Source organism: Clarias gariepinus, chromosome 12, assembly GCF_024256425.1.
Source record: "Clarias gariepinus isolate MV-2021 ecotype Netherlands chromosome 12, CGAR_prim_01v2, whole genome shotgun sequence".
Classification (NCBI taxonomy): Eukaryota; Metazoa; Chordata; class Actinopteri; order Siluriformes; family Clariidae; genus Clarias; species Clarias gariepinus.
In genome coordinates, this window is record NC_071111.1 from 22,697,877 (window position 1) to 22,720,670 (window position 22,794).

The window sequence follows — 22,794 nt, forward strand, 5'->3', positions numbered from 1 at the left end:
GATTCCACAGGCAGTATTTACCTTTCCACACACACACACACACACACACACACACACACACACACACACACACACACACACACAGAAAACTCCCAGAATTTCAGGAGTTTCTCAGGAATTTCATTTTTTTCTTTACTGACTAAAACAACAATAAGGACGTTTTTCACATTAGGGCCCGTGACCATTTCTGAGACCCCAAAGTCATGGTTCATTTTGATCAGTGAGAACACAATCGTTCTGCTCTTTGAAATCGTACCAGAGTTTTCAACTCAAGTAAATTTTATTTGTATGGCGATTTTAACAATTGTCATTGTCACCAAGCAGCTTTACACAATAGAAAGAATTATTTAAGTTTGTATGGAATGTGAATGTGTATAAATCAAAATGGTCAGATAGTCCCTGATGAGCAAGTTGAGGGCGACAGTGGCAAGGAAAAACTCCCTGAGATGGTAATAGTAAGGAACCTTGAAAAGAGGAATCAGACTCAACAGTCCCCAGAAACCTATCCTCATTTGAGTAAAACAGAAAGCAGGAATTTGACTTCGCTTTAAGAGGTGTGGATCTATCCCAGGTATAGATCGAATCAGATGCAAAAGCTAATTTCACGTGAGAACAGAAGATGATCACTGATGTGACATCATCGCTCCCGTCGGCCTCCTTTGAAATCTCTGTGTGCATGTAGGGTGCGCCAATCTCATCCTCAGACCTATACAGCCATAGCTGATAAAGGAGGAAGGCACGCAAGAAATATCGATAATATTATCAAGCATAGTGCAAAAGTTAACGTCCTTGTTTGCTTCTTCTGTTGTGTTTAATGGTGGCTCACAAACCATTTAGGTTCACCTGCTTGTGTATAAATATCCACCTGAGCAAAAAAATTCTATGTGAACGCTCGGCCAGCAGGGGAGTTTTGGCGGGAGAGGTTAGAGGGGTAATCGAAAATTAAAATACTCATATATTCCCTTATTGTTTTTTTTCTTCAAGGCACGTGAAGGATGGGCCTACACATTCCAGAGCGGACTTAAGAATCTGACTCAACAGCTTTCTATTTCCCTCCACAAATCTAATACAATAAGAACTACTACTATCAGATGTTTTAATTTTAACAAAAAATGTTGGCCTATAGGACAGAAATCATCTCTGTGGCTTCTGTGGGAAGTGCAGTCCTTCTCGCCACACGCCAGTCACGCTGCCAGAATGTCATGCCTCAGAAATACTACCCTCCGGCATCCTCGCCCACTAAAACGTGTTTTTTTTTTTTCCTTTCTTTTTCTTCCTTTTTTCATATGTAGCTAATATATTCAAAAACGTTAATGCAATCCTAAAAATGCAAATGCACCGAATAGACACAAACGGATAATCCAGAACGTGTAAGCCAGCTGGCTTTCTGCGTATTACATTTACTGCTTTCTCTCTCTAGAAAATGGAGTTTCCATCCTTAGTTTGATGGCATCAGCCAGAAGGTCTCCAGTGGTTTGGGGAGTTGTGACCACAGTGCGGTGTTGGTTTCAGATTCTGGGGCTATTCTAAATAGTGCAGACCGCAGATGGAGTAGAGGCCGCAATCGGAACCAGATGTGGGCTGCAGCCGCGAAACGCTGCCTTTCTGAGCAAAGAGGCGTGCTAGCCTGGGCTTCTCTATCCTTCTCACACTGACGACACGCTTGCCACTTCGAACCACGAAGAAGGTACGAGAGCCACGGTATACGGCGTCCGTGACATTCTACGCCCTCGCTCTAATCGAATCTCTACTCCAACTCGAAAATCAGCGTTACGTCAGGTCGCGTTTGTGTGCTCTGGCAGTGAAGGTGCAGAATTTAAAGGAGAGCGATTCACGTTCAGGTCTGCGTCATGGCTTTTTTTTCTTCGTTCTTTTTTAAACGTTCCTAAATGTGTAAACATTCAACAGAGATGCATCTGTGATCTGTTTATACAAACTAAACAAATGAAAATTATGCACCGTTCACAAAACAGACACTCATTGTGCATGCAACTGTGTTGGCTTTTTTTTTTTTTTTAGCATTTTATTTATTTATTTATTTTTAAATATCATGTGATCAATCTGTGCCAATCAGTTACGTGCCAACATTGACCCAACTAGATCTGGAATGAAGGCTGATATGGATATGCGCAAAGACACCACAGATCACCATTACTTTTACTACAGGGAGACCTGTACAACTGCACATTCATTTGGGGGGCCCTCTTTTTATTTCAGAGAGGAGGCCTCCTGGGATTCTCAAAAACACATCCTCCAAAACTTATATATTATACACACACATTTTATATACACACACGCACAAAGAAACTCAACAAAACGCGTCTATATACACACACACACAGTGTCCGTCATTCGATGTGTTCGATTCGATTCAATCTGTGGAATTGTGCAGCTTGTGAAATACTTCAACCAGCCCATGTGGTAAAAAAAACACCTAACCAAATTTTTTTTAAATATATTAATAAAAATAAAATTAAAAAATCCTCTTTTCTCATGTATCTGTATTATTTATGATTGGCTGATTAGATAAAGGTATAAATTTGCAGCTGTCCAGGTGTTTCTAATAAAGTGTCTGATATATACATAACTACATACGTATGATTTCTACATACAATCAAGATTTGTTTTTATTATCCAAGTAAAAAGTCTAAAGACCAATATTTATAATTTTCTACTTTGGATTGGAATCACCATCAATACGCTATTACAACGTCTTAAAAATATATATATATATATATATAAAATTGGAGTCAGTATCGCGATACAGGAATTGCCACACAAAAGAATTGCGATTCGTTACTGAAACGTTATCCCCCCCCCACCCCATATTTTTATTTAATAAATAAAAAGATATCTAATCTACTATAAGTCAGATAGCATCACCGATGCATTTTTGTTATGAGCACTGAAATCAAACTTTAGACTGCAGAATGAACGTATTTTTTAATTTTGCTAAGGTTATACACTCAACTGGTTGATTATAAATCCAAACATTTCTTCTGACAAACAACAACAACAAAAAAAAATAATTCATGCCCATAAAAGGGCATCTCTTTGTGCTGTGGCAGCTTGTGTGAACTCGGCGGGCGTAGACATAAAGCAGCACCTTACACACATCTGGGCATGGCCTATGCAGTCTGGCAAATCTCCATTTTGTCTGCTGCCAGCCTGTTGACGCCTCACAAAGCGCCAAACTTTTACTATCGGATTTCCGAGCAGCAGGGGGGCTGTGATGTGGGGCTTGAAGGTGTGAGGTTAGAGGATTTAGACTTCACCACTTGAGGGCAGGAGAACCGTGGCATCCAAACCAAACCAGAGAGCGTGAACAGAAACGAATCATTTAAGATTAGTTTGGATTGGCATGAGCAAATCGGAGCAAGGCCGGCTTCGTGCTGGGCCGTGGCAACCTACAGCACTACAAGCTGCACTTCATTATTACAGGCTCCGGGCAAACGGCTCGGGTTTGTAATTCAAGAAGCCGGGGCTGTTTTTCTGCCGGTGTACATTTACAGGCTTCCCATTAACCATGTGAAATAACTCGGCTGAAATTCATGTGGGCAGGCAGATGGAAGCTGAAAGCAAAACCTTGCCAGGCTTAAAATTGCCCTATATATATAGCAGGAGAGAAGTTCAAGATCGAGAAGAAACTCTGCAATCCAAGCTCAAAGCTCTGGCATCCAGGCTAAACCTAGCCCGCAAACTGTAAGAGCTAAACGCACAATATAAATGTGAACGCCTCGGCCTCCTGCTGCTGGCGTGGTGTCCTGTTAGCATTGTCACAAAGCCAGCAGCGGCGCTCTCAGCAAGGGGTCCAACTGCTGCAGGCTGCCAGACAGTGGCGAAGCACAAAAGACCCCCTGCTGCACCAAAAAAAAAAAAAAACACCCTCTGCATTATCAGGAAGGTCTCACACCCATCGACAGTCTCTAATCACACACACAAACATACTGCACAGGTGAATTACAATTACTGAACAGTGTGTGTGTGTGTGTGTGTGTGTGTGCTTAAGAAGCGTTAAGCTGTTTCCTACAAAAACATCTAGGTTTAGTAGGGTTTCAAAATCCTAGTGAGTGGATAATTATTGCCACTCATGATTGAAAAAAAAAAAAGTATACTTTCAGATTTTAGGAAATGTCTGTGATTGGTTAGTTTGCGATGTCAGTCAGCTGGCTTAATGAGATGATTTAATCTGACAAAGGGGATACTCGTGTTTCTTTTCAGTCCTTTAAGCAGCTGTGTTAGCATTAGGAAGCTTTTTTTGGCTACTCTGAAGTAATAATATTTTAGCCTACGCCAAAGATACTGTGCTTGCTAGAGAAAGATTAGAAGAGGATGCTGGGAACTAGGGCTGCATGATTTGATCCACAAACCACATTATGATCATTCTGACATACTGAGATTACGATTTATACTTTGTTATATAACTATTGACTAGTATTTTGTATTCCTTTTATATTTATCTAGGTCAGACATCAGTAAATGGCGGACTACGGACAGAATGTGACACTGCGCAATAATTTAAAGCGCCACTATAAGACTACTAACAAGAAGCTGGGATATGTGAAGAATAAAGAATTTCACTGTGCAGTAATGTATGTGCGACGAATAAAGGCTTAACTTAACTTTACTTAAGACAAAACATGGGTTACTTAAGTAAACACCTCTGCAGTAGTCCGAAGAGAGGGCGTGTAAAATACCTGAACTGAGAAGCCAGTATGACAGAGCAAACAGAGTCCCTTCACAATTATTTACAGCGTGTTAACAAAGATTTACTATAGATTGATTAAAGATTGTTGTTTGTATTCATTCCAAAGACATCAAAGTTCAAACTATCCACGTGACTAATGTAGTTACTAATAATTGACAATTATAATTGAAACTAGCATCAATGATGGTTACAGAGTTTATAGAAATAAAAGGTTAAAAGATTAAAGCTAAAAATAATCTGATCAGCTTTAATGTAATCAGTGATATTATTATTATTACATGTACATGTCTGTCTGTCTTTCTGTACAGTAGAACTCTCCTTCTAACTTATTTATACAAAAAAATTTTTTTTTTAAGGTTAAGTATCTTATGCCTTGTTTACGCCAAGTTGTCCTTTTTTCATTTGTCAGTCAAATACTCGCCGTATTCGGTAATCAGAGAGTGAATTATAGATGAGAAATTGAAAAAGTAGATCAAATAAAAATTGAGTTTTGTCTTAAAACAACTTCAGCGTGTTTAAATCAACTTTTTTTTTTTAAAAAACTACAATTTCAGCGTTAAAAATATGAAGTAACCCTGGTAAAAATATTCAGTTTAGCTTTTCTGATCAACATCTATTTGTGCAGGTGTTTACACTGAGCAAGTATCTTATTAGTAGCTTATTTTAAAGTAGTGTTAAATCCGGCACATGCCTGTTAAAAACACCACATTTACTCAACATTTTGATTTAACTTATGATGCTTATGGGTTAAACTTCAGGCAGATATCCAAGTCCTGCAAATTTTTCATGTAATTCTGTCCAGCAGTCAATTTAAGACACATCTACAGTTTGACACACATGCAGTACACTTCGAGTTTGTTATTTTCTTTAGACCTACAGTATCTGCCTATATACGGATCTGAATCCTAACACAAAAATAAAATTTTTATTTTAATTCAGCATGCCTGATCCAGGCCAAAAACAAATAATTGGAGAAATAATCTCATAACGAAGAAGTTTGCCCATAATTTATTTTTTAACTTAAAACATATATAAAAAAAAGAAAACTATTTAAATTATTATATAAATACCTCGCCATTACCTGTAATAAACTTCAGCCTTGTGTGATTAAATAAAAGCACAGGTCCATGTTGCAATTTAGATTTTTAACCCGATTAATCGTGCTGCATTGTTTGTTGGGCGTAAATCAATAACATAATTCACGCCTAACAAACAATGCAGAAACATGAAAATTTAATGTGAGCTATCGCTTTGTTTGCTCCGTCACTCATGACGATTGAACAGTGGCAGTATGAACCTATTGGTTTGTGAGCTGTCTTTAAACACAAGAGAAGAAGAGAACACGTTGGCTAACTTTCATGCTACACACAATAATATTAATACAGTGGAATCTTGGTTCACGAACGTAATTCGTTCCTTAGTTCTGGCCGAAATCCGATTTGGTCATAGACCGATTCAGTAATATACATGCAAATAGAATTAATTTCTTATTAATTACTATGAATTATATTTAACTTTTTATTTATTTTGTTTATGCCACAAAAATATATAATTCAGTATGAAAAAGCCTTAATTATGTAAAAAAAATTATACAGCACCAAATATAAATTGTACAGGAGAGACGAACACTTAATTTTTACATGTACATGTATTGTTAACGCACCTTTCTCTCAGGAGACACTCTGATGTAGAGAAACGGAGGAGAGGAAGAGATGTGTGGGGGGGGTTTGGAGGGCGAGACCCCTTCAATAATAACACTGGGTAATTCTGGCTCAACACGACAGCCATTTTTACAAAAAAATCTATCCAGAGTGGTTTTTTTTTTTTTTTTTTTTGGTGCTGCACCAAAAAAATTTAATAATTAAAAAGACACCGCATTATTGTTCATAAGGCACAGTTTTGCTCAGATGATGCTTCTCGGGCAAAAGCTTGGACGTCACTACACTTTTTACAAAGTGATGCTGGGTGACATACTCATCTTGGGATGGTGGTTTTTGGGTTGTTTTTTGGGTCAAATTTAAAGATTTTTTTTTTTTTTTTGGCGTAGAAAGTTAAAAAAGTGAACACAGATTTCAGAGGAGACAGATGACACTGATGAGGTCAACAAGCGATCAGTTCTCAGGTGCTTCCATATCTCATGCCTGAGTATGATATATCGTTCTTAAAACCAGCTTTCACCAAGCGAGGAACGTTTGTGTTCTCACTAATCAAAATGAACCAAACTTTGAGGTCAAGTGTTCTCAGAAACAATATGAAAAAACGCCCATAGATGCGCTGAGACATAATTTAACGCCTTTTCATGAATACCAAATTCCCTGTATAAAATCGTATACAAAGGGGATTAACCCAAAAAATCTGTTTATTTCCAGAGCGATGAGTGTTGAGTCGTAACAGAGCAAACCGATTCTGCATGAGCGGCTGCAGCTTACCTCTATTTTGTCGGTCTTAGCATCACCCCAGTAGATTTTCCTCTCTGCATAGTCGAGCGCTAGGCCGTTAGGCCATCCCAGAGAAGTGTTCACCATCATGACCCGATCGGTTCCATCCAGAGTGGCTCGCTCAATTTTAGGGATCTCGCCCCAGTCAGTCCAGTACATGTATCTGGTGAAGAAAGCCACATCGTCAGAGATACAGAGAGATTACCTGATCAGAGATTCTGATAACCTGGCATATGCTATAAACAAAACAGACCCACTTTTAGGTTAACGAAAAGAGTGTGTGTAATAAAAAGAAAGAAGGACGTGAGTAGTGATGTAACCCATTCAAAGTATGGCTAGACAAACAGCTGGCTCACTCTCTACTTCCAAGATTTGCATCTGATACTACATACAGAATAGGAAACACACACACACTTCCACTGTCCACTATAGGTAGCCATTATGAACTGACACTGCAGCTGTAGTCATGGAAACTGTTGCTCAGCAACAGAGAGATGAGAGCCAGAGCTAGAAGAAAGAGAGAGTTAGTGTGAGAGATAGAGAGAGGGCACCAGTTCATGAATGATGAACGCACCCAATACACACAGAACTACAGGTGTAAAGTTGCACTCAGGAGAAGAGTTGTTTCCCTGTAACAACAGCGGGGGTGCACAAACATAAAGACCCACCCTGCGACAGGATCCAGTACGATAGCTCTAGGCTCGTCCAGGTCCTCAGAAATCAGGATCTTCCTCATGGTACCGTTGAGCCGTGTCACTTCGATGCGATCAGTGCCGGTGTCGGTCCAGTAGAGGTTGCGCGCGACCCAGTCCACAGCGATGCCGTCCGGGTGACTGACTTGAGAGGTGACGAGGAGCTGAGAGTCGCTGCCGTCTAACCGAGCGCGCCGGATCGCCCGCACTTCGTCATCTGTCCAATACACGTGGCCGTCCACGGGGTCGTAGTCAATAGCGATGGCGTGCCGGATGTCCTCGGCATGCAGGACGATGTCGGTGAAGTCCGGCGTGTCCAGTGAGATCCGCCGCAGGTCTGTTCGCCGCGCCAGGAGAAGCAGCTTTGTGGCTCCTGATAGAGAAGTCAAAGGACGAGTGTTAATGATGTTGAACATGGAGACAAATTTTCTACTAGAACTTCAATTTATTCATTTAAAAACTTTCCAAGCATTAGGATGCGGCGTTCAGTCACTACACAGTAAAGCAAAATATACTATACAGCCAAAGGTATGTGGACTGATGATCGTCGCACACAACTGTATATAATGCGTCAATTACCCTTCGCTGGGACTGAGAAACCGAAATCTGTTCCAGCATGACGGTGCGCACAAAGCGTGCTCTGTGTTAAGGTTGGAGAAGAACTCCTGCACGGAGCCTGGACCTCTTTTGTCATGCCACAAATACAGCGTGACGATCCCGAGCTGTTGTCGGAGCTCTTTAGTTTGCTTTAAGAAACAAATAAAAGCGTACAAAAACGTTTCTCAGCCGCCACAAGACTAGCTTTAGTGGTTTAGCCGATGCTCCACACGCCAGGCTTTAATCTGCACTGACTATAAATAAAAAATCATCATGCACAAATAAAACCTCAGCTCTTGTATATAAATCAACTCGACAGCTTCTGGCTTAACGGCTTTGCGTTTCGCAGAACAATCGACTCGGGGAACCTGGAGGCATGTGACCGTCGGCTCGCGTTGTACTGATGGCCAGGGAACGGATCCTGGATGATTATAGGGGCTTCAGAGACAAACAAATGCAAGACTGAAAGACGGATTTGGTGAAAGAGTCGGGGCTCTCTGCTGGTTAAAGGCTGTATTAGCAGGTATGTGATTCCCAAATCTAGACAAATTAGCTCATCATTCAGTACAGGAAATTGGAAAATAAATGCATAAATGTATATCGAGATTAGTAAAGTGGTAGAATAAAGATGGAACTGTTATTAGATGACAAGAGCCTTCGATGGGCCGTGTTGCTATGGCGACTACAGGTGGATTCCACCGTGCTCCTACGGCTTCGCGCATTAACCGTGAGAGAAGAGCTCCTTCTAAGATACTGACATTCTCAATAACGGTATGCGTATTTAACACTTTGACATCATATATAAACACACGAAAACATGGCAGCTACATAAAAGAAAGAGAGAGAAAAAAGCAGACAGACTTTTAGCTGCACGGATTTCAGCCTTTTCTCACAAAGGAACGTTTGTAAATCATTTCTCTCTCTTTGTACTATTTCAGCCACGATCCCTTTAAACAGAAACGAGTTAAACATGCTTACTTGACGTCTTCTGAAACTAAGCTTCTCATGCTTTTCTATATTTAACATATAAAAACTACTCAGCTTTAATTTTTTTACTTTACTCCCAATAAGCAATGGCTGTGTGTGTGTGTGTGTGTGTGTGTGTGTGTGTGTGTATGTGTATATATATGTGTGAGTATGTGTGTATGTGTAAGTATGTGTGTGCGTGTATGTGTGGAATACATGTAGAAGGCGTCTCACCGTCTCGACAGGTCTTGTTGTCCTCCAGCAGCTGGACGCCGGTGGGACAGGCACACTGGTAGTACGGCTTCACCGGAGAAAGCAGGCACAGGTGCGAACAGTCCCCGTTCTTCACAGAGCACGGACTCGCCACCTCTGTTCACACAGAACCAGACACAACGCACTCAGTTACTGGATGTGGGGCTAACAGTCAATAATGCAAGAATTTATTTATGTAATGTATGTATTCCAGATATCCTGCTCAGCTGCCTTATTTTTCCAACAAGACCAGCGCATTTTATTCATATAGGCGCCTTTCTAGTCACAAAAAGGTCAATGTCTAAAATGCAAACAAGAAATAAATGAATAACATCAAAAGAATATTAAATAAAAGTCAAGCAGGCAGGGGGTGTAAATAGAAACCTTGATGATGATTCCCAGGTTTTTCAGCTGAGGAGTGGCAAAAGCTGAGGAATCATCGAAACAGTGAGAAATTGTTGGATTTGGACTAAGTAGATTTTGACCCTGTAAGGAAAATCTTGTGTCTTATTGATGTTGAATTTAAGAAAGTTGTAGGAAAACAAAGTGTTTTTTTAATTTAAGCAATTGGTGAGAAAGATGGTTAAAAGAGCAGAGTCAGGCTTTGTGGAGATGTAAAACTGTGCATCATCTGCAGAACAATAAAAATATATACTGAAAGATGTGACCAAGACGATAGGGAGATGAGGAACAGAAGAGGGGCAAGGACAGAACCTTGGGGAACACCAGAGCTGACAGGGAGGGGCTAAGAACAAAATTGGACAAACTGGATATGGTCAGAGTGTTATGAAGTGAACCAGATAGAGAGAGAGAGAGAAAGAGAGAAAGAGAGAGAGAAAGAAAGAGAGGGAGAAAGAGAGAGAGAGAGAGAGAGAGGTCAGTGATGCTTACAGCAGCTAAGCGGTTTAATAAAATCGTGTATGAGATAGTGTTGAAGGCTGCACTTAAATCTAGCAGGACAAGACTGGTTAAGAGTCTCGCAAGAATCCTAAATCATAAAGGACGATATATAATTAGAAAATTTAAACGTTTGTAAACTTGTTAAGTGAAATCCAAATCACACAGGATTAAAAGGAAGTTTGCTTTTCTATGACTTTTACATTTTAATTTATAATGCAGCATTCAGAGGTAGTACAAGGTCTTGTGTGGCCGATACTGCTACAAACCAAAATTATTATTATTTTTTTAAAAGACCAACGTGGCTTTAAATGGTTCATTCTTAATTAAAACAACTGCTGGAACTAACTCAAGTTAAGCTCTCATCATCAAGCTGCCTTATAAACATTGTGTTTTTCCAGATAAAACTAAAATGATCTCTATAACAAACTCTCTATTAAACATCCTCCAGTCTCACAGGTGGTACATTAAACACTATTGCTCTAATTTCTAATAAGGCAGCCAGCCATAAGTATTTAGTGCTCATGGTTGTGTGTGTGGACGGGGATCAATCCAGTGAGCGAGCCGTTAACATGTTTCACATGGGCGAATATCGCTACAGATCGCTAATAAAACTGAATCAGGTAACGCTTGTGAGGTTCTTACAAGGTGGTCCATGAAGACAGCCTAATCTGTGTAGTAAAGCTCAGGGAGCGCAACATCTGAAATATATTTCTGACTTGGGGGAAACCAAGCACGGCTCCAGAATCTGACATCTTTCACTGCCTACTCATACTCGCAGGGTAGCTGTGAGAAAAGCTTTTTGGCTTTGTCCCTTTATGAAGGATGCTGGTTTGAAAAACATTTCAAATGAGAGTGATGCTGTGGTTAATCTCGCTCATCTCTCATGTCAGGTCTTATTTGTTTTAAAAAAAGATAACACAAGCCCATTTTTTTTAGTATAATCATTTTCCAAAAATAGGGTATGTTTTATAGTTAAAAAGTATATTTTGATTGACTTTAAGTTGACATTCAAAGGACGAGTCAGTGATGCTGAAGAAGGTTGTTAACAAAACTGCCCTCCCATGTCGGTGCTTCATTAGAAATTCCGCCCACAAAAACATGGATGCGTAAAGCCAAGGCTAGTGAGACTAAAGACGGTATTAATATGAAACGGCATCAAACACCAATCCCCTGTTGCTGTCTGACTTGACCAGTGTTGTATGGTTAGACCTGCACCACATTGTTTGTTTCCAGGTTACAGAGAAAGAATTGTGTACAAACACAAACCGGATTCTTTTTCATCCCACACACAGAACAGACATCCAGCAGACCATGAAGAAATATTCACTAATTTAACAAAAAAAAAAATTTAAATAAGAATTTGACTTAGAATCGCTTATTCCTCTCCTCTAAGCCTATTCACTTAATCCGGAATTAATGTGGAAAACTAAACCATATGCTTTAAATCACTTTCTATAATAACTAAACAGCTAAAAGGAGATAAACTGAGTTGTAGGAAAAGTCTACAGTATCTATTTTGCACAAATAAGTTTTTTTTCTCGCACCAGATTAACCAAAGTTGGAAGAAAAAAAAAGATGAATGATGCAGGATGAAATGAATGAAAAACAACAGACAGACAGATAGAGAAAACAAAACTGGCTAAATGAAGACAAACAGATGATAAACAGTGGGAAAGATTTGCTTCAGACAAAAATACATGATACAATCGAGGCTATTCAGAACAGGATCGACAGGCATGGAGGTGTATCGAGATAAAAAGCGAATTTTTTGTTTGTTTGTTTAATGTCAGTCGTGATAAAATCTTTTGTGTGTGACTTTTCCTTAAAAAAAAAAAAAAAAAAAAAAACGCTGCTTGGTTATGGACCAAAATTCATACACTTGTAAATGAGGTTTAAAAATGAGATGCCTTAATTACTTTATTAAGTCTACGCCACAGGTTTTTAATTGGGTTGAGGTCTAGGGACTGAGGTGGACATGGGAGGAGCATGATTTTGTGTCTGCTGAACTATTTTTGTGAAGAATTTGCCACGTGTTTGGGGTCATTATGCTGCTGAAAGACCCTATGACGACCCATCTTCAGGTTCTGACAGAGGCCAACAGGTTTTGACTTAAAATGTCCTCTGAAAAGGTATTTCAGGGAGTTCATGATGCCATGCACCCCAACAAGGTTTCTAGGGCTTCTGAAAGAAAAAGAGGCCCACAGCATCACAGATCCTCCACCATACTTCATAGTGGGCACAGGGTGCTTCTTCGCATACTCGTCTTTTGTTAGAGTGTTTGTTGCCAAAATGCTCCATCTTAGTCTCTTTTGAGACTTGGATCAAATTGCTTAGCAAACTCCAGATGTTTGCGTTTGTGACTGTAGGTGAAAAAAGGCTTTTTCCTTGCATGCCTCCCGAACAGTTTGTGTAGATATCGTCTGATGGTTGTCATGGAGACTTTGTGACCCCAAGATGCAGTTCTCCGACAGTGAGGTTTGAAGATTTGTTTACTTCTTATCCCATCCTCCTCACTGTGTGTGGTGTCCTCGTCCAGCCTTGTTCGTCATTGTTCCAGTTGTTTTAAAATTATTGAATGAATTCTCTGACTGTAGATATGGGCAAGTTTAGGCGAGTGGCTGTTTTTCTTGATTTCTATTTTCAAGATACTCTGATCAACTTTAAAAACTATAGTAAAAATTACAAAAATGCTTCAGTTACATTCATTTTATCAGTGTGATATAAAAAACAACTAGTATTTCTTCACTCGAGTTAAAGGTTAGATGTTTCTACAATTTTCAGTGAGATTATGCTTCTGCAATAAAAAATTAATTTATCAAAAACCTAAGAACAAATCTTAACCAGGGGTGCCAATAATTGTGGAGGGCGCTGTATATAGAGACATGTCTAATTCCTGGTTAAAGTTTGGAATTTATTCTGAAAATCCGCACTGCAGCTTTACAAGTGTTTGAGAGAGACCTGTTACTGTAAACACATTAAACTGGAAAACAAATACAGCTGGTTGACTCAGTCCCATCCTGACTCTTCATTAAGAAATACCTAAAACACTCAACGTCTGAACCTGTGTCCAAGTCTGACCCATTTATTTTTTTTTTTTTTTTTAAATAAGGCAGAACTTCAGATTGGCAAGTATGTAAAGCGAAGTAATGGAAAAAATTTGCAAGAGATTTCTCACATGTGGCACCTGGGTTGAATAAGCGCAATCTCGCAATCTCTCTCACACACTCCGAGAGAGAGAGAGAGAGAGAGAGAGAGAGAGAGAGAGAGAGAAAGAGAGAGAGAAAAAGAGAGAAAGAGAGGGGCATCACTCGGATGAGTGCTATGAGCATGTCCCTGGCTTTTCTCTCAGCCATGAGAAATTCTCAGCATTCAGTCCGAACAGGGCCTCCATTGTGCGACCGTGGCGCACAGAGGCATAAAGGTAACAGTGCCATAATCATCTCCGCAGAGTTGTATTACCAAACATGCCACTAGAGCTTTGTGCATTGTTTCACAAGACGCCTTTAAAAGCTACCTCACGCTACAGTGAGCCCCAGCTCCGGCTGCTTTATGTTACATTACAAGCATTGCCTGCTTAAAAAAAAACAAAAAAAAAACAGACACAAGCGTGTAAAGGATGTTTACCTGTGAGCTGTCTCTTCTGGCTGAAAACGTGAATGTCCATAGGTGAGAAGATGTTGGAGTGGATCTCGCGGCGCTCCTCGCCCGTCTGCTTCTGGCACGAGTGGATGGAGTGTGTGTTCCAGTCGGTCCAAAAGAGCGTGTCTTCGTACAGCGTTAAGGCAAAGGGGTGTGGGAGAGAACCCTTCACCACCACCTCTCTGAGAGACACCAAAAGACACAGGAGTGAATACATAAACATGAAAGCTGTAGACAAGTATAACCAGTAGAAAAACAAAACTGTATGTAAAAAGAAAACAAAATCAAACCTGGACTTTTAAAGTAATAGATGGCCAGGCAGAAAAAGAAAAAAAACAACCACGTACCTCCCCGTGCCATCCAGATTAGAGCGATGAATGAAGTTGAATTTGGCGTCAGCCCAGTAAAGCTTCTGCTGGCTGTAGTCCAACGTCAGCCCATTAGGCCAGTAGATATCGGTGTCGATAATGACGGCTCGATTTGTGCCATCCATTCCTGCCCTCTCGATCTTTGGGATCTCACCCCAGTCCGTCCAGTACAAGTAACTAAGGGAAGGGGGAAAAAAGCAATGATTTAGCTAAAATAAATTAGCACGTTGTGTTGCACCTGGCCCCCTGCGGCAGATCCTGGCAGTGAGACCAACCTGTTATTATCCTCACCTCTATGATGACCCTGCTTCTCATCTATCTCCTGGCCTCAGTGCACTGCGAAACCTCTGACAATGACACTCAATAGACTTGTGTGTGTCAGTCTGCATGTAAAACTGAACGCCTAATGAATTAATCTGGATTATAATGTCCACGGGTGCACAGACTTTTGGAAATACGGTCTTTTGGAAAGACATGTTTGTTCAACCGTAGATGTATATAAGGGAAGAAAAAGTTAAAAGGTTTGCAATCTAGGGCAGCAATTTAAACACTACCTACTGTGTAAGGGAGCAGAAAAAGTCTATACCATGCCACACACTCCTTGGGGAACGAGTTTAAAATAGCACAAGCTCAAAATAGTAAAGGTTCAGATGTAAAGAAGTTAGCATGCAATGCGTAGCAAATCTCAACCGTGCTTCGTCGCATAACTAGACAAAATTAACCCTTGATGGAAAAAAGCAAAACAGTCCAGGACGTAGTTGATATCATTCTCTAAAAACAAATGTTTACACAGATGCGTACTGCTACATCCACATTTCATGTTCATTTCAACATAATGTACCTGACAGCCTGTGTGTTAACACACAGAACACAAACATCCGGCTGTGTGCGTACGTGTGTTCTCTTAAAGAGGAAAAAACAACTAATCGTAAATCAAGATCTAGGCCGCAGGGGAACACACGACCTTTTACCTTTAACCACGCAGGGTGCCAATGTAGAAGAGCATGGTCATGGTCATATGTGACTGTCAAAGAGCGGGAGGTTGAAAAAATATATATAGGGAAAAGTGGTTTACAATTAAATAGATGTATTGGGTTCCCTGTTGAGTCTGGTTCCTCTCAAGGTTTCTTTCTATTACCATCTCAGAGAGTTTTTCCTTGTCACTGTCGCCCTCGGCTTGCTCACCAGGGACAAACTGACCATTTTGATTCATACAAATTCACATTTCATACAAACTTTAATAATTCTTTTGATTGTGTAAAGCTGCTTTGCGGTAATGACGATTGCTAAAAGCGCTTTACAAATAAAATAAATTGAATTGAATTAATGCTTTCCACTAGGCAGCGTTCACACAGTTCCAGAGCACAGAACCATTGTTTTCTGACTGATCAAAATGAACCAGAGTTTGGTGTCAAGTGTTCTCAGAAACAATCCTAATGTAAAAACATCCTCCATGTTGTTTGGTAAGGGAAGAAATAAAAAGAAAAATCTGTGTTATTAATCTGTGTAATTTATTAGTGAGAGGCTGGGAGTTGTCCTGACCAACTACAACATCCAGTCTGTGGTCTGACACTGATCAACCTTTCACACTTGAATGGTACAACAGATGCACAATTTCCTTTGCTTTATTTGTAGAAATAACCTTAAGGATATGTAAAGTACAATAACGGATTAAGTCATAAATGTAGCAAAAGCTGGTCGGAAAACTGATGTATGATTTAGAGAATACAACTTTGTTTTTAAAGGCCCCATATTTTAGCATTTCTTTAACACAGCTCCAAGTGCTCTTAGCCCTAAAAAGACAAAAAGAAAAAGAAAAAAAAAATGTAGAAACTATATTTTTAATGCTTTTTTTTTTGTCTCTTCCACTTGAGACCCATTTGAAAGCCTAAAAAATTATTTAAGTTTGTAGGGGCAGAACTTCCTGAACATGGGTGGGAACCGGGAATATCTTGATCTTAAGAGCAAAAAAAATGATAAAAGACTAATCTTACTTGATGCATCTTCGACCAAAGCTGTTTATGATCGCAGGATGTTAAATCATTTGTCGGTGGATAAAAGACGAGCTGTAGTGAAGAGGTTTCTGCGCTTTTGTTCTCGTCCTCAGTCACTGTGACATGCACGATAAAATCAACTGCAACCGGCGTCACAAAACATCCTGCCCCGAGTACACTGTGACGCTGATTTATTATTTTTTTTCTGCCGGAGAGGATGAAATTCCAAAATCCGTGCATGCCCACAGGGAGGAGGAAAACACTTCAGTGTGTGTGCATGTCTGCTCTAGCTGCTTGGCAGGAAGCCACAGGATGCACACTGCACATGTGTATTTAGGGCAGCAGACAGTTCCTGAGCAACTGGGACTCGTAAACAGACTGACACAAAGCGCTGAAAAAGGTTATTAAGAGTTCAAATATTCCTGGTTACGCCAAGTTCGCCTCCCTAAACACAAACTTGGTAAAAACACTTCCTCACATTAGCTGCTGTTGGCTGAGGATTGGGTCCCCGAACCGGAACAGGGCTCTGAGGATTTAAAGGTAAGTGGAGGATCAGGGAACGAAGAGACATTTCATTTTAAGCCCAGCGAAAGACAAGAAGTGGAATCAAGGCTGGACACATACACACACACACACACCAGCACTACTTCTGTGCAAACCTGGCACACATTTCTGGAGACTTTTTACTGTACATTTAGTAATAAAACCATTTTAGAATATTTTTCCGCTTCCTTTGATCCTACTGATACAAAATATATAAAATAACATGATACGGAGAAACATTACACAGTATGCGGCTGACGTCACACCCAGCTGGTATTAACCTCCGTCTCAAGAGATCCGATCTAGTCACACATCTGGCATTCTGAACATGTCTTCTCCAGGGTCAAAATTTCATCCGCAGTTCCGTTGGAGAAAGGGCGGTGCTCATGTTTATTACGTCAGGCCTCTGCTGCATTTGTTTTCAGAGAAACAAATCCAATTTCACATGTGTTTGTGTAAAAAGTCCCAATTATACTACTTTGTACATAAAATAGTAAGGAGACGAGGAAAGAGGCTATGCGGAATCCTTTGGTCATGCGAGAGAGAGAGAGAGAGAGAGAGAGAGAGAGAGAGAGAGAGAGAGAGATTGGTAAGGAAGAACAGCACTAAGGACATTTCGTATGCAAGAACTTGATGTCCGCAGATACTGGCCACAATTACAGCTTGTGCTTCTGGAGGCAGTAAAGCCTGTTCTGACAGTGTATTCCCTATTAAATGTTTCAGATCATGTATCATCTACTACCCCAGATCCTTAAACAAACCAGCACACACAAAAAAACCTGTATTTTTTTCCGTCCTAATTTTCTTTCCAGACCTTTTGCTTTGATTACAGCTTCGGCCTCGTTTTGATAAGCTTATGCAACGACAACATTTAATTCCATCCAGAGTCTCTCGAAGTGCTTGTGTAAAGTCGGACTGTTGTGTAAAGCCTTCTCCGGGACATCCCAAAGACTCTCAATGGGGTTAAGGTGGTGTCATGCTCCCTGAACTACTTCTTTAAAATTTGTGGAATACTCTTGTGTCGTAAGGGAGGGGAAAACAATACATTTTTGGACAAACCTGGTCATTCAGTACATTCAGGTCATCAGATGAACTCATTTTATTGTCACATAACGTTGCTGAACCTCGAAGTCATGAACAGAATCAACCCCAGGTCATAAAACTGCCTCCACAGGCTTGTACAGTAGGCACTAGTCCAGATGCCGGCATCACTTCATCTACCTCTCATCTTACCCTGACGCAGCCGTCACTCTGGAACAGAGTAAACCTGAACTTATCAGACCACATGACCTTTTCCATTCTTTATGCTCTCTACCAAAGTTAAGCCTTTATTTCTGATTAGTCACTAAAACCACTGATTAGAGCTAACAGCTACACAGCCGTTCAGTCCTGAGTTCCTTTTTGCATTGTGTGCGTGGAAACGCTCTTACTTTCACTATTAAATATAGCCGTTAGTTCTGCTGCTGTTTTTTTTTTTTTTTACAATTTGATTTCACCAAGTGTTTAATCATCATCATTTAAACCTTTTTTACTTAAAGATGATGGCTCACCGCTATCCTTCCAGGTTTTAATTGTATGTTTTAAAGTTCTTAAACCAACTTCAGTAAGTATCTGCAATCTCTTTAGTTGTTTTCTTCAGTTGTTTGATGAAGGAAAATAAATTGACCTTTCTGAAACAGGGTAACATCTTGGCCACGACCACAGGAAGTCTTTTCTCACATGGTTGTTTAAGAAATGAGAGGCTACTCAATGCATCATTTAGGGTTAAATTACTTGTTGCGGCTGAACCAGATTAATCACTGCAGTAATTATCCAATGAAAAACTCTTAACTATTTGCTTAGTTAAATCCAGGGGGTGACCTTTTTTTTGCAGGCAGTGTATAATTAGTGTCCTAAAAAAAAAAAATGAAAGAAAAGTTTTAAGGATGACTAGCACTTAGGATGACTAGCACTCTATGTATAATGAGTAGCAGTCTTCTGTATTTTCTACATACCTAATGCCTATTTTTTTTATTTTCTAATGTAAGACGCCAATTATGACAGCAATCACAACAACTGCAGGATGTTTTAATTAAAAAAAAAAAAATAAATAAAAAGAGATCATCTGTCTGGTTAATATCATTCCGCTCATCCTTACAGCTCAGTTAGGAAACCAGATGGATGGAGATTTTTAGCAGACGCCGCTTTTAATCCTCCAGACGTGCGCAAGGTACTTAAGCGACTATGTGAACGATGCCGCTCGTGTAGCCATTGCATTCGCACTTGTACTGTATGTATAGTGCACCTAAATGCAAAAGTTTGAGACCCTCTAGGCAGTACCATAAAAAAAAAAATCTTAAAACGTTTTTGCATCACTGACAACAAGGAATTTTGTCACTCTTATGACACTGGTATCTACCACAGGACAATGGCGTCTGTGGCCAATCGAAGTCTCATGAATATGAATGTGTGTTTGATGTGTATTTGGTGAGGGGGAGGGTATATGGGCCATCACAAGGTGTCTGCCTACATATATGTGTGTGTAATGAAACTGCGTCAATTGCAGGGCAGAAAATAAAATAAACTACACCACAAACAATGGAAAAATTTAGGCAACATTAAAAACATTAACTTGATATAAGCTGTTGCCCAACCCTAACATATGATCTGTGTGAATAACACGAAAAGTGTAATCGTCCCACTGTAAGATGATGTTTTTACGATGATGGACCGTTCATGGTTCCATCACATTCTGGTCGCATGGATGATTCGACATGGCTCGCCACTCTTTGACAAATCCCAACATGTCTGGATTCAGTTTATCCAGTAAACACTTTCTCATCTCCTGCTCCTTTAGACTTGCCCTTAATCAGATCAAATTATTATATCATGCTGCCAAGACGCTGTACAACACCGGAACGACGAATCGGGGATCATTCGGTGAGCGAAACATCGCTTCTTCTTTCTCATCTGGTTTGACAAATAACATCTGGCAGACTTTCACACCGAGCCATTATGTAAGAGCGACATTGCTTTTTGCTGCGTTAATAATGTTGGACAGCATGTAAGGCAACACTTTGCACATATTGTTACTTAATCAGGGAGTCAACAAAGATCAGGGATGAACAAGAAGCATCTCGTGTATTTAAAAAAAAAAAAAAAAAAAACAGCAACGTGCTGCGGTGATGGTTTCCAGATCGCGTTATTTGTGTTGCAGATTTTTTCTGGACGTTTGCATCAGCCGACCTGAATGTTTTTACAGCTCCGGAAGCTACCAGGCATCTTTATTTCAACTTCCTGTTTACTTTTAACTACTTAGATACAGATTAAACGCAACGAGTTAAGAGAAACACGAAACAAATGTTATATGTGCTTTATAAGCATGAGTGTCTCATAGAGCCTTATCTGGTCTTATCAGACAACAACAAATACACATCATGTAGTCTTGTTTGTTAAACAAATGCGAATGTAGCTATGGAGTTGCGCATGGAGTTATGTTAATTGTGTGTGAGTGTGAGTGTGTGTGTGTCTGCCTGTGTGAGTGCCTGTAAGTGAGAGTGGGAAAGAGCCATGGTGTGTGTGAGCAAGTAAACTGTGGTACATGCAGGGGGCCGAGCTGCAGGCCAGCTCCTCCAGCAGAGGATCAAACGGGTGGCACACGTGTGAGCCAGACACCCGCTGAGAGCCATTAACACACACACACACACACACACACTCCCAGACGCTCCTCTCACACAGCACTATCTTCGAGTGTTTACTCTCTTTCGTTCTTCCTGTCTTTCTCCCACTCACTTCATTAGCACTCCGTGTGTGTGTGTGTGTAGCCAGTAAAATCTGCTGTTATAAAAAATAAAATAAGGCATCGAATAAAATATGAAAGTTGAGGTGGAGGGACCCGAGACACCCACTCCGCATTAAAAACGTCCTTGGGACGTAATACACGGCATGGTTTGAAATGGTTTGAATAACACTACTAACTCGTGTGTGTGTTAACAGATTTAGTCAGCAGTAACCTGTACGGCGCACTACAATACCACAACACCGGATTTATAACACTCAGATTTAAGTCCAATGATCATGATTCAGACAGCAAATTCTAGTTTGTAAGATCCATTTTAACACAGTTAATACAGTACACGTCACAGTACATAACTTCGGCATATTTTTCTAGAGATTTATAGTGTCATGTTTCAACCAACTGACACCAAATCTAAACAAATTTAATTCGTATTTATACATGTTTGCCTTTGAGGTGGTAAAATGTTGTAGTTCCACTATGATCCTACAGGTGGTGCAAACTAAACTATTTACGCACTGGCAGGCAGCACAGCATCCGAGTGCTAGGAGTGAATTATTTTAATTATTTAAATAAGTTCGTTTAAAATGTTTAACTATATATATATATATATATATATATATATATATATATATATACACACATACATACAGTAACTGCAATCAAGCGTTTGCGATAACTTGCAATGAGTCTTTTACAGCGCTCTGGAGGAATTTTGGCCCACTCATCTTTACAGAATTGTTGTAATTCAGCTTTATTTGAGGGTTTTCTAGCATAAACCGCCTTTTAAAGGTCATGCCACAACATCTCAATAGGATTCAGGTCAGGACTTTGACTAGGCCACTCCAAAGTCTTCATTTTGTTTTTCTTCAGCCATTCAGAGGTGGATTTGCTGGTGTGTTTTGGGTCATTGTCCTGCTGCAGCACCCAAGATCGCTTCAGCTTGAGTTGACGAACAGATGGCCGGACATTCTCCTTCAGGATTTTTTGGTAGACAGTAGAATTCATGGTTCCATCTATCACAGCAAGCCTTCCAGGTCCTGAAGCAGCAAAACAACCCCAGACCATCACACTACCACCACCATATTGTACTGTTGGTATGATGTTCTTTTTCTGAAATGCTGTGTTACTTTTACGCCAGATGTAACGGGACACGCACCTTCCAAAAAGTTCAACTTTTGTCTCATCTGTCCACAAGGTTTTTTCCCAAAAGTCTTGGCAATCATTGAGATGTTTTTTTAGCAAAATTGAGACGAGCCTTAATGTTCTTTTTGCTTAAAAGTGGTTTGCGCCTTGGAAATCTGCCATGCAGGCCGTTTTTGCCCAGTCTCTTTCAGTCGTGAACACTGACCTTAATTGAGGCAAGTGAGGCCTGCAGTTCTTTAGATGTTGTCCTGGGGTCTTTTGTGGCCTCTCGGATGAGTTGTCTCTGCGCTCTTGGGGTAATTTTGGTCGGCCGGCCACTCCTGGGAAGGTTCACCACTGTTCCATATTTTTGCCATTTGTGGATAATGGCTCTCACTGTGGTTCGCTGGAGTCCCAAAGCTTTAGAAATGGCTTTACAACCTTTACCAGACTGATAGATCTCAATTACTTTTGTTCTCATTTGTTCCTGAATTTCTTTGGATCTTGGCATGATGTCTAGCTTTTGAGGTGCTTTTGGTCTACTTCTCTGTGTCAGGTAGCTCCTATTAATTGATTTCTTGATTGAAACAGGTGTGGCAGTAATCAGACCTGGGGATGACTACAGAAATTGAACTCAGGTGTGATAAACCACAGTTAAGTTACTTTTTAACAAGGGGGGCAATCACTTTTTCACACATAGAATATTTATAAAACTGTGATACTAATTAGCACAGCGGTATCATGATATATATATATAAATATATTTTATATTAAAAAAATAGAGCAGAGCAGTGAAC

General features: G+C 40.1%; 1 protein-coding gene across 1 annotated transcript in view; it reads right to left on the minus strand.

Moving 5' to 3' along the window:
* Positions 1–22,794, minus strand: part of lrp6 (low density lipoprotein receptor-related protein 6) — a 53,542-nt gene that overhangs the window by 15,249 nt on the left and 15,499 nt on the right. Inside the window, exons 3-7 of the mRNA XM_053508670.1 lie at positions 14,540–14,737; positions 14,178–14,374; positions 9,636–9,770; positions 7,815–8,211; positions 7,138–7,309 (exon numbers count right to left, since the gene is read on the minus strand). Coding sequence (XP_053364645.1) covers positions 7,138–7,309; positions 7,815–8,211; positions 9,636–9,770; positions 14,178–14,374; positions 14,540–14,737 — 1,099 coding nt within the window. The remainder of the gene's footprint in view (positions 1–7,137; positions 7,310–7,814; positions 8,212–9,635; positions 9,771–14,177; positions 14,375–14,539; positions 14,738–22,794) is intronic.